Source organism: Ailuropoda melanoleuca, chromosome 4 (genome assembly GCF_002007445.2).
Source record: "Ailuropoda melanoleuca isolate Jingjing chromosome 4, ASM200744v2, whole genome shotgun sequence".
Taxonomy (NCBI): Eukaryota; Metazoa; Chordata; class Mammalia; order Carnivora; family Ursidae; genus Ailuropoda; species Ailuropoda melanoleuca.
Window position 1 is genome coordinate 16,056,805 of NC_048221.1, and position 13,419 is coordinate 16,070,223.

Below are 13,419 nucleotides of genomic sequence, written 5' to 3' on the forward strand. Positions count from 1 at the left end.
GGGGAAAGGAGGACCAGAATCAGGATCCAGAGGGGATTAAGACATACCCATCAGGGCAGACTGGACTTGGGGCCTGTACTCTTTTCCCACTGTTGTTTTTTTGTTTTGTTTTGTTTTTGAGTGTGTAACTCAAAAAAACCAAAAGCTACTAGCAAGTATACAACTGGTTTCTCCAGCTTCTCCCCTACCTTGCACCTGGGCAACCGGTCCAAGTCAGTACATAAAGAGAGTCACCACCTGTTCTCATGGCCTCTCCTAAGCTAACACTCACTTGCCTCCCAGCTGGCTGACCTTAGGCAAACCACCCCACGTTTATTAGCCTCAGTGCTTCCACCTATAAATTAACCCTCCTCCTTCCTTCTTCTCAGGGTAGTCATCAAGACCTAGATAAGATAAAGCAAGCAACTGGCATCATTTCCATGTCAAATCTGAAAACACTGTTGTCTTTAATAAACAAAATTAAACCCTTACGAGCTACAGAGAAAAAGAGGGGCACTACGTACTCCCCATCCCACTTTCCTTCTTTCCTTTTCTTGCACCTTCTCTATCTAACACTATGTATGTTGTCTGACTGTCTCTCCAGCTAACTGCAAGCTGCTTGGGGCAGAGACTTCTATCTGCTTTGTTCAATGCTATACCTCTAGTGCCTAGTGACTGGCGCACAGGACGGACCCACTACACGTCTCCTGAAGGACTGAATTACCAGCTCCAATAACCCATTTTGAACCAAGCCGAACAACACTTCATCACCTGCCACTAATCCACCCACTGACACCACAGCCTGGAAACTGAAGAGTCAACAAAAAATTCTAACTTCCCCTTTGCACGAAAAGGACTAGAGAAAGTAGAAAAATCAGGAGCTCCTGGATAGGAAAGACGCACCAGGAAAGGAAAAGGTTTCCAACGGAGCAAGAATGTGGCTTCACAATAACTCTTCCTTAAAAAGAATGAAAGGAAACTCCAAAGGCCAGTGAAGTCTCAATTCTAAGATAGAAGCCATGTGATTTCCGACTGCATATTTTTTTACAGATGAGTTCATAGCCAAGAGCTTTCTGAAGCCAGAAATGTGAAGATTAAACCCAATTAAAGTAGCAATCAATACACCGACAAACTGGAAAATCTAGGTGAAATGGGCAAATTCCTAGAAATACACAATGTACCTAAACTGACTCATGAAGAAATAACAAATTTAAATACATCTATAACTAATAAGGAAACTGAATAAGTAATCAAAACCCTCCCAACAAAGAAAAGCCCAGGGCCAGATAGTTTTACTGGTGAATTCTACCAAACATTTAAAGAAGAAATAATACCAATCCTGTTCAAACTCTTCCAAAAAATTGAAGAGGAGGGAATACTTCCTAACTCATTTTATGAGTTCAGCATTACCCTGATTCCAAAGCCACACATGCTACAAGAAAAGTACAAACTCATATCCCTCATGAACACTGAAGCAAAAATGCTCAACAAAATACTAACAAACTGAATCCAGCAAGGACCAAGGACCAGGGGGAATTTACTCCTGCAAGGCAAAAATGGTTCAACATACAAAAACCAATTAATGCAATACACTAATAGGATGAAGGGGGGGAATGACATGATCATCTCAATTGATAAAGAAAAAGCATTTCACAAAATTCAACTCTCTTTGATATGAGAGTGATATGATAAAAACACTCAACAAACTAGGAATAGAAGGAAACTTCCTCAACATGATAAAGGCCATATTTGAAAAACCCATAGTGAATGTCACACTCAATGGTGAAAGACTGAAAGCTTTTCCATGATAAGGAACAAAGCAAGGATGACCACTTTCACAACTTCTAGTCAACATGATACTCAAAGCTCTAGCCACAGCAATCAGGCAAGAAAAAGAAATAAAAGATATCCAAATTGGAATAGAAGTAAAATTGTCTCTGTTCACAGAGGATATTTTATATGCAGAAATGTTTAGAGTCCATGAAAAAACTGTTAGAATAATTAACAAATTCAGCAAAGTTCCAAGATGTCGATTCTATAAATCAACAACTATCAGTTGCATTTCTATATATACTAGCTATGTACAATCAGACCAGGAAATTAAGGAAACAATCTCATCTACAACAGCACCAAAAAGAATAAAATACTTAGGAATACATTTAACTAAGGAGCTAAAGGCTTGTACAATGAAAACTAGAGAGCATGGCTGAAAAAAATTAAAGACTTGAATGAAAATTAATGACAAATAAATGGAAAGACGTCCCATGCTCATGGATTGGAAGACTTAATATTGTTAGGATGGCAACACTCCCCAAAATGAATTACAGATTCAGTACAATCCGTATGAAAATCTCAATGGTGTTATTTGTACAAACAGAAAAATCCATTCTAAAATTCATATGGAATCTCAAGGGATCCCAAAAAGCCAAAACAATCTTGAAAGAGAACTAAGTCAGAAGATTCACACTTTCTGATTTCAGAACTTACTACAAGCTATAGTAATCAAAACAGTACGGTTGGGGCAACTGGGTGGCTCAGTCGGTTAAGCGTCTGGCTTCAGCTCGGGTCATGATCCTGGGGTCCTGGGCTCGAGCCCCACATGGGCTCCCTGCTCAGCAGGGAGCCTGCTTCTCCCTCTCCCTCTGCCTGCCACTCCCCGTGCTTGTGTTCTCTCTCTGTCAAATAAATAAATATATATTTTTTTAAAAAAACAAAACAGTATGGAAGTGGCATAATGACAGACATATAAACGAATAGAATAGAATACAGAGTCCCAAAATAAAGTCTCACAGATATGATCAAATGACTTTCAACAATTCAATAGGGAAAGGACCATTCAATAGGGAAAGGACGCTCAATAGGGAAAGGACGTCATTTCAACAAATGGTATTGGGAAAGCTGGATATTCACATGCAAAAGACTGTATTAGACACTTACATTATACCATACATAAAAATTAACTCAGAATGGATCAAAGACTTAAATATAAGAGCTAAAACTAAAAAAACAAAAACAAAAAAACAAAAACAAAAACAAAAAAACAACTCTTAGAAAAAAACATGGGGGAAAAGCTTCAGGATCCAAGGTTTGGTAATGGTTCATTAGGTATGACACCAAAAGCAGGATCAACAAAAGAAAAAATAAACTGGACTTTATCAAAATTAAGAACTTTGTACATCAAAGGGCATTATTGGGAAAGTGAAAAGACAACCTTGGAATTGGGAGAAAATATTTGCAAATCTCATATCTGATAGGGGGTTAATATCCAGAATATATTAGGAACTCCTACAACTCAACAACAACAAAAGTCAATTAAAAAATGGGTGAACGGGCACCTGGGTGGCTCAGTCGGTTAAGCACTGGACTCTTGGTTTCAGCACAGATCATGCTCTCATGGGTTGTGGCTCCATGCTCAGTAGGGAGCCCACTTGAAGATTCTCTCCCTCTGACCCTCCCCCCCACTTGTGTGTGTTCGGATGAGCGCGAACTCACTCTCTCTCCCCCAAAAAAGTAAATCTTTAAAAAAAAAAAAAAACGGGCAAAGGACCCGAATGGACATTTCTCCAAAGAAGATATACAAATAGCTACAGGCACATGAGATGTTCAACATCACTCGCTAATCACTACGGAGACGCACACGAAAACTACGTGATACCATTTCACACCCGATAGAATGGCTATAATCAACAAAACAGAAAATAACAAGTGTTGACAAGGACGTGGAAAAACTGGGATCCATGTCTACTGCTGCTGGAAATGTACAATGATGCAGCCGCTGTGGAAAACAGCATGGCAGTTCCTTCAAAGGTTAAACACAGAACTGCTAATACAATCCAAACATTCCACTTCTGGGTCCATACTCAAAAGAACTGAAAACAGAGACTCAAACAGATATTTATACATTCATTACTGACAACAGCCAAAAGTTAGAAGCAACCCAAAATGAATGGATAAAATGTGGTATAGTACAAAGGAGTATTATCCAGCTTTAAAAAGGAATGAAATTTCACATATGCTACAACATCAATAAACCTCAAAAATGTTATGCTGAGTGAAATAAGCCAGTCAAAAAAACTCAAATACTGTGTGATTCTACTTATATAAGATACCCAAGGTAATCAAATAGAATAGTGGTTTAAGGGCTAGGGTGGGAGGGTAATGGGGAGTTACTGTTTAATGGGGACAGAGTTTACGTTTGGGATGATGAAAAAGCTCTGGCCATAGTGGTATAGTTATATAACATTATTTCAAATGGTAAACTGTATGTTACATGTATTCTGCCACAATAACAAAAAATAGAGAAAACAACAACAACAACAACATCAGGCCATATTTTCAGCCCATTGAGAGAACCCCTCTTTAAAGACAGTTCTCCTGGGGCGCCTGGGTGGCACAGTCGTTAAGCGTCTGCCTTCCGCTCAGGGCGTTTTCCCAGCGTTCTGGGATCGAGTCCCACATCAGGCTCCTCTGCTAGGAGCCTGCTTCTTCCTCTCCCACTCCCCTGCTTGTGTTCCCTCTCTCGCTGGCTGTCTCTCTGTCAAATAAATAAATAAAATCTTTAAAAATAAAAATAAAGACAGTTCTCCTGATGGCCTAGGCATCCTTCCCGAGGCAACGGGCCCTGAGGATGCTATGTTGTCCTTTGTATTCCGACCTTAAGCCCAGTCCCAGTAATCTGGGCCCCAAATTCAAGCCAACAGCACAGGCTGGCTAGCCAAGCTGAGGTTTGAGATTCCCTAGGCCTGGCAGTTTTCAAGCAGAACCGTCTGACAGGGCCAACAAGCTGCCAACAAAAGCAGAAGCCAATCTGGCTAGCTTTCACTCTCTATTACTTCCTCTTTCGCTTTCCCACAGGATGGCCATGCACAAAGGAAACAGGAGCCAGACTGACCAGCCTGACTCTTTAAAGTTCAAAAGTTGAGTCCCTGTTTCCCCTCATCCATCGAAGGTCCAGGTATTTACTAGCCTTTATATTTTGTAGAATTAGTAGTTTTTGCTCATCCAACAACAGCAGAACTGACAAGCTCCACCCTCTGTGGTCCCTAGTGCTCTTTCACCCAGATGACCGTCAGATCTCAAAACAACCCAGTGAGAATTAATACAGAGGGGTTGTTATCCTCCACTGCAGACATGAAGAAACAGGTTCAAGGAAATGAAGCAGTTTGTCCCAAGTCCCACCGTCCCAATGACAGGGACAGGGTTTGCACACAGGTAATGAACTTCAGAGTTCTTCTTCTTGATTACTCGGACAGATCAACGAGGTGGAAATGGAATCGGACCATTTTGGTGTCAAACAAAAGCAAGGAAGATGCTTCCAAGTTTGGAAACTAATAGGACTAGGAGGTCCATCCCCAGAGAAGTAGCCTGGGAAGAACTAAGCGCCCTCCTCTTTCCCTGAGGTGCACCCTGACCTAGAAATGGGTCTTCCTTTTTGGACTTCTGTACTTAACGATTCCAGCTGGGCGCCCAGAGCACCGTCCCATACTGCCCTGCCCAAGGCGCGCTGGAGGACAGGGGACGGTCTGCTAGATTCACTTAATTTCACCAGGCTGGAAGGCCGGCTGGGTCGTGGGGAAACGGGGTGAATCAGGGCGCTCACACGCGAAAAAATCATGCCTAATCTAACGAGCATCCCAACCTTAGAAGTCGCCCTGAAGACGCACAAGGGAAACACCAGATAGTAGCCAAAAAGCTCGTAGCGCGCAGACCACGGCCCTCCCCAACCCGCGCATGCGCGGCGACAGCCCTAGCGTCAAGAGTCCCCACCAGCTAGCACACTTGGTGGGCGGGCTCCGACTCCTCGCGCAGGCGCCACCCCCGCGCATGCGCATCCTCAGTAGCTGCCTTTTCCTACTAGTCGCCTGTCCTCTCGTCCCTGCTCTGGATCCGAACACTGGCTACCTCAGCCACGATTCTCGCTCTGCATTCCTCACCTTGCGCCCGGTTTTTTCCCGTAGGGCTTTCAACCGTTCCTTTCGTCGCAACGCCTCTTCCTCTAGCCGGCCCACACCAGCCGCAGCAGCCGCCATGTTGCCCACCCTCCTTGTCTCTCGTCCTGCATCGCGCAGGCCCAGGGAGTAGATGAATCTCTGGCGGCCAATCCAGGGACGAGAATGGGAGAACAGGAAGTCCTGAAAGCCAATCAATACTGAGTTGCTATAGGAGGGCCCGCCCAACCTTTCCCCGCGACTCGCCTCGCCTGTTGGGGGAGGGCACGGCAAAGAGAAAGACCGTAAGGCTCGATTCGTCCAATGCCAATCAGTGAGAAAGCGGCAAGTGGAATCAGACCTGAGTGAAGGAGGATGGAGCGCGTCGATCGCTCTGACTTCGCCTAAGCAAGCGCCAACCACAGCTCACTCCCTACCCGCCTCTTGGAATGCGCTGGACCCACCCTTGTCCCCTTGTCCTGATTCTTCAAGGCCCGAATGCCTTCCAGAAGTCTTCCCTGACCCTCCACTCCGATCCCAGTTTAATAAAAGATCTGCCTCTTCCTTCCTCTACAGGTATCAGTGACTCCCTGGATGCACTTGTCCCTAGGCCCTTCTGTGTCCACTCTCAGGTCAGATGAAGCCTGTGCGGTGCAGGGCTTGGCTGGATGGCCATTTCCTCCAGGCTCATGGATGATCCCCTCCCACCTCCAAGCCCCCGAAGCAGCAGAGTACTCAGGGTCAGACTACCTAAGCTGGAGAAGAACAAACCCCCAAAGTGGGTCCAGTGGGCCCCAGGAACCCCCTGAGCTTAGTTCCTGAGAAACACTGAGAGTTGATTTGGCCTTGACTGCAACAGGTGGCCAAGACGTACACTGCTCCCCAGCAGGAGCTGCCAGGGTCTTCTCCCCTGCATTAACCAGCATGCCCTGACAACCAGGGGCTGAAGTAAAGATCTTCTGACAGGATGTAAAGGTCCCCAAAGCCACACAGAGGCCAAGCCTCCCTTCCCCCAACACATACCATGACTTGTCTCTCAGCAAAACTGTTTCCTGCTTGGGGCCTCCCTTCCCAGGCTGGCAGCAGGTGGATGCCCACTCCTCCCACTTCTCTTCAGAGGCCCCTGCACCACAAGACCTCTGTCCAGGCCCTCCAAAACGACCCTCTTGACCTCACTAACCCTGGCCTTTCAGTGCCCTGTTCCCCCACATCCAGAGTGGCTACTTGCTATGACCTGTACGAGGATCACAAGTGGTACATGGTACACAGGTAGGAGGTGCTCAGGAAATGTCAGTTCAGAGGTAGGATGGACAGGGCAGGAAAAAAGGCCAGAGAGGAGGGGCTGCCCAAGAAGAAGTCAGGAGGACAAAAAGGATGGGAAGGGGGACTCCAGACTCCAGTTCCTCTACCTCATAGTACCTTTCTGGGCTCCACAAACTTCTCCCCAGCTCCAACAAAGGGCCTGACCCCTGCCCAACACGAGGGGGGCCCCTCACCTCCCAGGCAGGCTGATTGGGGGGGGGGCAGGGAGAGGTCCAGAGGTGATGGTAGCCATGGGCCAGAAAAGAGTCAGTCAGGCCTCCATGCCTGTCCACATTGTCCCCGGCTACCCAAGTGATTCTCATTTGCCCCATGTGGGCCTCAATTTCTCCATCCGTAAAACAGAGGCATGACACATCCTGTTGCCTTTAACCTCTTGAGGTTCAAGAAAACAAAAGATGTAAAGGCAAGTGCTGGGCCCTAGAGTGGAGGACGCCTCTACTGGAGCATCTAGGAGGCTTCTTGGAAGAGAGGACCCGTGAGGATTGACTAAATCTCCCGGGGATCTGCAGGACAGACGAAGGGCACCGCTCTCTGATGTCCCCAATCCCGCTCCACAAACAATAGGAGCAAAAAACGTGGCGCGTCGGTCTCCCCATTAAAGCGCGTAGAACAGGACCAGGCACGTGGTTAACTCTACAAGTGGCCGGCTGGTTGCTGTTGGAGGACTCTGGCCATCTGAACGCGGCCCGCAGCCCCTGCCCCCCTACCCGGCGACGGAGACCCCATCCTTGCACGAAGGGTGGCAATTCCAGCCAGGCGCACTGTGCGGTGGGCGAGTCTGGGATGCCTGACCCCGACCCTCGACCCTCGCGCGGGAGGCTCAGATTGGCCCTTCCAGAGGCACTGTCAGGGGCGCGGATCGCTGAGGGCGGGCCTGCGGGGCACCCTCCCGGGCCGCTCTGACCTCAAGCTCCTCCTCCCTCGGGCCTCCCCGCCCTTTGCACGGTCCCGGGAGAGGCGGGGCGGTGGTAGCGGCAGCTAAGTGCAGGAAGCCAGGAGGCGGCCGGCCGCGAGGAGGAGGAGCGTGCAGACTTGGGTGGCTCAGCGCGGCGGGGGCCAGTACTACTTCCCCGAGTAGTACCGCGCCGCTCCGCCCCGGAGTGACGCCCTCCGCCCATGGGCCTGGCCGAGGGCAACCGGCGGGCGGCGCGGAGGAGGCGGCGGAGGCAGGTGGCGCGCAGCAGGGCCGGAGACGGGCCGGGACATGGCCGCCTCGGAGCGGCTGTACGAGCTGTGGCTGCTCTACTACGCTCAGGTGAGCCCGCCCCGCGCCGCTCCCGCTGTGCCCCCAGCTCCGCGCGACCCGCGCCCGCTGCACCTGCGCCCCGCGTTCTCGGGGCTGCGTAGTTGCGCGCGCGCGCCGGGCGGACTCGGGCTCCGCACACACGTGTGCGCCGCCCCCGGCCCGCCGGTGCCTCCGGCACTTATACCTGGGAGCTGACCCCCGCGAGCGTGCACCTCACAAGAGACTCTTGGGTGGGGACCGCGGAACCTCGGTCGCGCCTGATGAGGAGAGGCGCCCGAATAGAGACGGCCGGACACCTCCCCCTTTTACAGATGGAGAAACTGAGGCTCGGAAAATAAATGAGAGACTTTGTTGGGTTGGGAGGGACAGGAAGGCTTAATTTGCATTTGGGCTTGACTCTCCGGTGGGCGCGGCCCTATTGGGTGGTCATGGCCGAAGGGTCTGAGTGGGCTGGGGGGTGGCGGCAGGCGGGGGTAGGGGGTGAAAGGTAGGGGGCGTCCTACTTAGGTCCGATTTGAGTCAACTCAGACTGCTCCCCGTCAGTGCGCTAGCAGTGATGAGCTCCTCCCTGACCCTGATCCGAGGAGGCCCCCACTCCACCCCTGGGTGGACCTGGGGGTCCAGCCAGAAGAAAAGATTTGCCTTGGATGCAGAGGGAGGGGATAGGAGAGGCGAGCTAGAAGGATGTTTGAAAGGGACGGAGGGAGGCCCTTTCCTCCTGAGCTCCCTGTCCTGTCTCAGAGACGACCTCATGCAGCCTCAGAAGGTGAAGGGAGTGACTCTGACCCAGGTGTCTTGTCAGAGCTGAGAACCTGGCGTCCCCCAAACTCTGTCTCACCCACATAGGCTCCCACTTTCCTTCTGCTTTCACAGCAGGGAGGGATCCCCAGGTACCGCCCCCCTCCTCTTCACCTAGCTTCGGCCTCCCTCCCTGCACCTGCCTGGCATCATGCTCCTGGCTCAGGTGTGCCCTGGGCACAATGGACTATTGTGTGCCCCTGATCTCGTCACTAGGGGGAAGTTCATGACCAGATCAGCTGGCCCTCTGTGAAGAGGCTGGCTGACTGTCTCCTAGGACTGCAGGCTGGATCTGGGGCCCTAGGGACCTGCAATCCAGGCCATAAGGACCACGACATCTTGAGTCCACTTCGGTGGTGAGAGGTCCAGGCTGTTGACAGGAGGCAGCATGTGTAGAGTCCCTCCTTGGTGTGACCCAAGGCAAGCTCTTTACACCTCTGGGTCTCTACTTCTCGTCTGTGAATTTGGCCCAGCCCTGACCTCAGGGTGCCTAGACTCTGCAGGGGGGTAGCCCATCTGCCTTGTCTGGGCCAGAGAAAGCTCCTGCTTCCCTGGCCCTTTTGAGCCTATCTGTCTACATCTCCAAGGGTTGGTCCTTGTGAAGGGAAAAGATTCAAAAGGAAACCTATCCCTGGCCCTCATGCCTCTGATTGCCCTGATGGCTGAGGGCAGATTCTTGGTCCTCAGTTTCTTCACCTGTGGCCAGGTGAAGGGGGGCTTGAACCAGGTAGTGAGTCTGAGGGATGTTAATGTTCATGCTGCTGGGGGAAGGTTGTCTAGGTACAGTCTCCGGGGACGGGACCTCGAGCGTAGTGTGGTTGCGTCCTGCTGCCCCTTCTAGCCGAGCTCTGCAAATGCTCAGCCTCCCCCCCCCCATCCCCTCAGGAGGGGTTTAGCACTCATTTCAGCTGAGCTCCCTCTCCCCCTCCAGCTCCTCACCTCACCAGGGCAGGTCTGGGGCACGGGCTGGCTGGTTGGAGCCCCAGAAGCCTGGGCAGTCAGGGGGCGGCCTAGGGCCTGGCAAACAAATCCAGGATGTGAGTATGAACCGGAAGCTTCAGCCAACCTCCCAGCACTGCCTTCCTGCCCACTTGGTCCTGCTGCTGCTCCCGGAACAGGTCCCCACCCCTCTATGCTGGGCTCCCAGGGAGTGGTGGCTGTGCTACTTTGAGCCCTGCTAGGGACCTATATTATGTGTGTGCCTGGGCGAAGGACGAAGATAAGGGAAGACGTTGAACTGATAGAGGGTGTCAAGAGACCCCGAGAGCCAGCCACCCAGTCAGAAGGTTTCTCCCAACAACCGTACTCCTCCCCTCAGCTGAGAGAGCTTACATCAGCTGGCAAACCTGTTTTCCCAGTTGTGGGTCTAGGCCCGCCCATGGGAGCACCCCCTTTCTGCCCTTCTATTCTCCTTACAGACCCCAGGTTCAGACCCGCCCGCCCCCCTCCCTCTGTGGGCCCTGGTCAGCTGGGGGCCACAAGTGGGGAAGGTAGCTACAGGGGGCTTCCGACGGAGGAAGGAGGGCCAGAGTGCCCCTGGACATCACTTAGTCTGAGCCCCTCGGGGCCCTGCTGGGAAAACCAAGGCAGGGTCATACCAAGGCCACGGGACACGCTTGGGGTAGAGTCCATCAGAGCTCCAACCCAGTCTTCCAACCGTGTTCCTTTGCACAGGAAATGTCTAGTCCTATGGACAGGAAGCCTCTGGGGGGGTCTGCACCCTGGGATGTCCCAGCTGTCTCCTCTGCATGGAGCCCTCTCCCTCCCGTGTGAGGGGGACTTCGTCTCCTCTTAGGCAGGTCCCCATTTTCACCCTCACTGTGCTTGCTACTTGGAACTTTCCCCACACTTTGAGAGGCACCTTGGGTATCAACTGAGTGGCTGGAGGCAGGAGACAGGCCCCATAGCAGTGACCAGTCGTGCCACAGGAGGCTGAGTTTGGACCTTGTGGGCGGAGGGGATAAGAAGCCCAGGAGCAAGCACCTGGAGAGGCCAGTTGTCAGGAGTGAGGGGGAGGCCTGGGCAGTGGGTGGGGCTCCGGCAGGGAGGGCATGGAGGAGGGCAAGGATAAGAGGACTGGGAACAGCACCAGCATGCAGCAGGCTGGCCTTTGGGCAGCATGTCAAAGTTATGCAAAATAACATACAAATGAGCAGTCCCTCTTTGGGCTGGGGCAAAGTGTTGCTCAACAGCCGCCCCCCCCCCCAGTGAAAGGGAGTGCTGGGGGGCCTGACATTTGGGGCATTCAAGTCCACAAATGTCAGGACAGGACAGACATTCAGGTTCCAGGCAGGGAGCCTAGGCTAAACTCTTCAGTTATGCCATCGAGGACTCAGGGTACCAGGGAAGTCAGGTCAGAGCTGGAGTTGACCTTGCTCTGCCCATGCTTCCCTGGTCCCTCACCCTAACTGATGAGCTCTGTTGCCTTATGGAAACCTGGTCAGGCCCTCTGCTCCCTCTGGGACCTTAGCTGGGTCATATTCCTCCCTGTGCCTCAGTTTACCCTCTTAAAATGGGGAAAAGGAAGGCAGAATAGCCTCCTTAGTGCTTGTATCTCAGAGGGGCAACTGGGGGTTTCCTCTTCCCTGCCTTTATTACCAAGGCAACTGAAGGGGGCAGGACTGAGGTGATAGGGAGAATAGCACAGAGCCCAGGCTTGGGGGGGAGGGGCTGGTAATCCCTGAAATTGTTATGGCAACTGGGGAGCTGATGTGGAAGTGTGGGGTCCCCATGGAAACAGGGTCGGTTACTATGGGGACCCTGGAAGGAAATTCTTGGTTTCCATAGTGATAGGACAAGGGGAAGGTTAAGCCCTGGGGGGCATTATGGAGACCAGAAGGTCCCCCGCTTGCAAGACCCCATCCCCAGGTAAGGGGGAGAGACTGGCCCAGCCACCTGGGCACTTGCACCACATGCCTCAGTTGCCCTTGCCTCTGGCAAAGTGTCCATCTTCCTGCTTCCTTCTTTGACTTGAGATCCTCCAAGTCTGACCTTCAGGCACCCTGGTGTAGCCAGAAGCCACCTTTGGCTTGACATTGTCATCCCCCTCCTGATGCTGAGTGGGGAGACCCCCAGGCCTGAAAGAGGTTATCCTGATCAGACCCCACCCCACCCTGTCCCATTTCTGCTTGCCTGTCCCAGGAAGGGGGGTGTTCACTACAACCCAGGCAATTCTGACTAGGTGGGGTCACCCCCTTTGGAGCTACAGTCTTCTCTCCTTACCCTGCTCCTAGCTCTAACGTGGGGACCACCAACACCATTCCACCTGCCTGGGACAGCCACCCATGAGACCTTGACTCTGCCAGTTAACCGAGGTCTGCTACTCATTTGTCACTCACGAAGTGGGTGGGGAAAACGTTCCTGTTCCCGTAGAATGCCAGGGGCTTGGGAAGGCAGAGCCCCTGGATTTGGGGAGGGAGCTCCCACTCACCTTCTCTCATGCTGGGGAGAGGGGTGTGGTCGGAGGGGCTTTACCTGTGAAGCAGGTATGGAGGGATGGATTTCAAGGGGCAGCTAAAGCATGAAGAGATTAATGGTAAGTAACAAGCTACTAAGTCTGGGAACTGGGGCTGGACTCCAGAACCCGTGCCCTCAACCCCTGGTTCGATTTGGCAGCCCTGACCTCTGAGGCAGCAGACAGGGCTAGGTCTCCAGAAAGGTGCCGGCTCTGGGGAGCATTCGGGCAGAGGAAGCAAGGAGGGCGAAGCGTTTGCAGACCTGCGCATGTGGGGACAGCGAGGAATGCCTTTGGGCTGGGCCATCGGAGGGTAGGGGGTGCTGGCTGAGACGCCAGGGGAGGCTGCGAACTTGCCCTAGAGCTTGTGCTGGGGTGGGTGACTGGCTGAGCACAGTGGTGGCGATGCATGTGGACTGGAGGCGCACCGGATGTCAGGTGGTGGTTAAGGAATTTCTGTGTATTGCGCCAGTATGAGCTCTGAAAGGAGGTGACGGGGTGGGATCGGGGTTTGAAGCAAGGTCTGGGTGTCCCCTCAGGGCAAGCCAGGGCTGGTGTCAGGCCTGGGGCAGGGCAAGCAGGTGGAGGAGCACACGATGTCCAGCAGCTCGGTCGTCCCTGTCCCCTGGCAGACAGCCCTCCACCACCATGCCACAGCCGCCCGCCCTCAGCCCTCCTGGGGTCCCTCGGAG

General features: G+C 52.2%; 2 protein-coding genes across 7 annotated transcripts in view; one reads left to right on the forward strand and one right to left on the reverse strand.

Annotated features, from left to right (window-relative positions):
• CCDC12 (coiled-coil domain containing 12) overlaps positions 1-6,065 on the reverse strand; it is a 55,626-nt gene extending 49,561 nt beyond the window's left edge. Inside the window, exon 1 of the mRNA XM_019797932.2 lies at positions 5,913-6,065. Coding sequence (XP_019653491.1) covers positions 5,913-6,008 — 96 coding nt within the window. The 5' untranslated portion in view covers positions 6,009-6,065. The remainder of the gene's footprint in view (positions 1-5,912) is intronic.
• A 2,179-nt stretch (positions 6,066-8,244) lies between these two features.
• NBEAL2 (neurobeachin like 2) overlaps positions 8,245-13,419 on the forward strand; it is a 29,210-nt gene continuing 24,035 nt past the window's right edge. For 5 of the 6 annotated variants that reach the window (XM_034658207.1, XM_034658208.1, XM_034658203.1 and 2 more), the window contains exon 1: positions 8,245-8,484. In XM_034658207.1, the coding sequence (XP_034514098.1) occupies positions 8,434-8,484 (51 nt within the window). In that variant the 5' untranslated portion in view covers positions 8,245-8,433. The remainder of the gene's footprint in view (positions 8,485-13,419) is intronic. The other variant, XM_034658210.1, reaches the window with a different exon arrangement.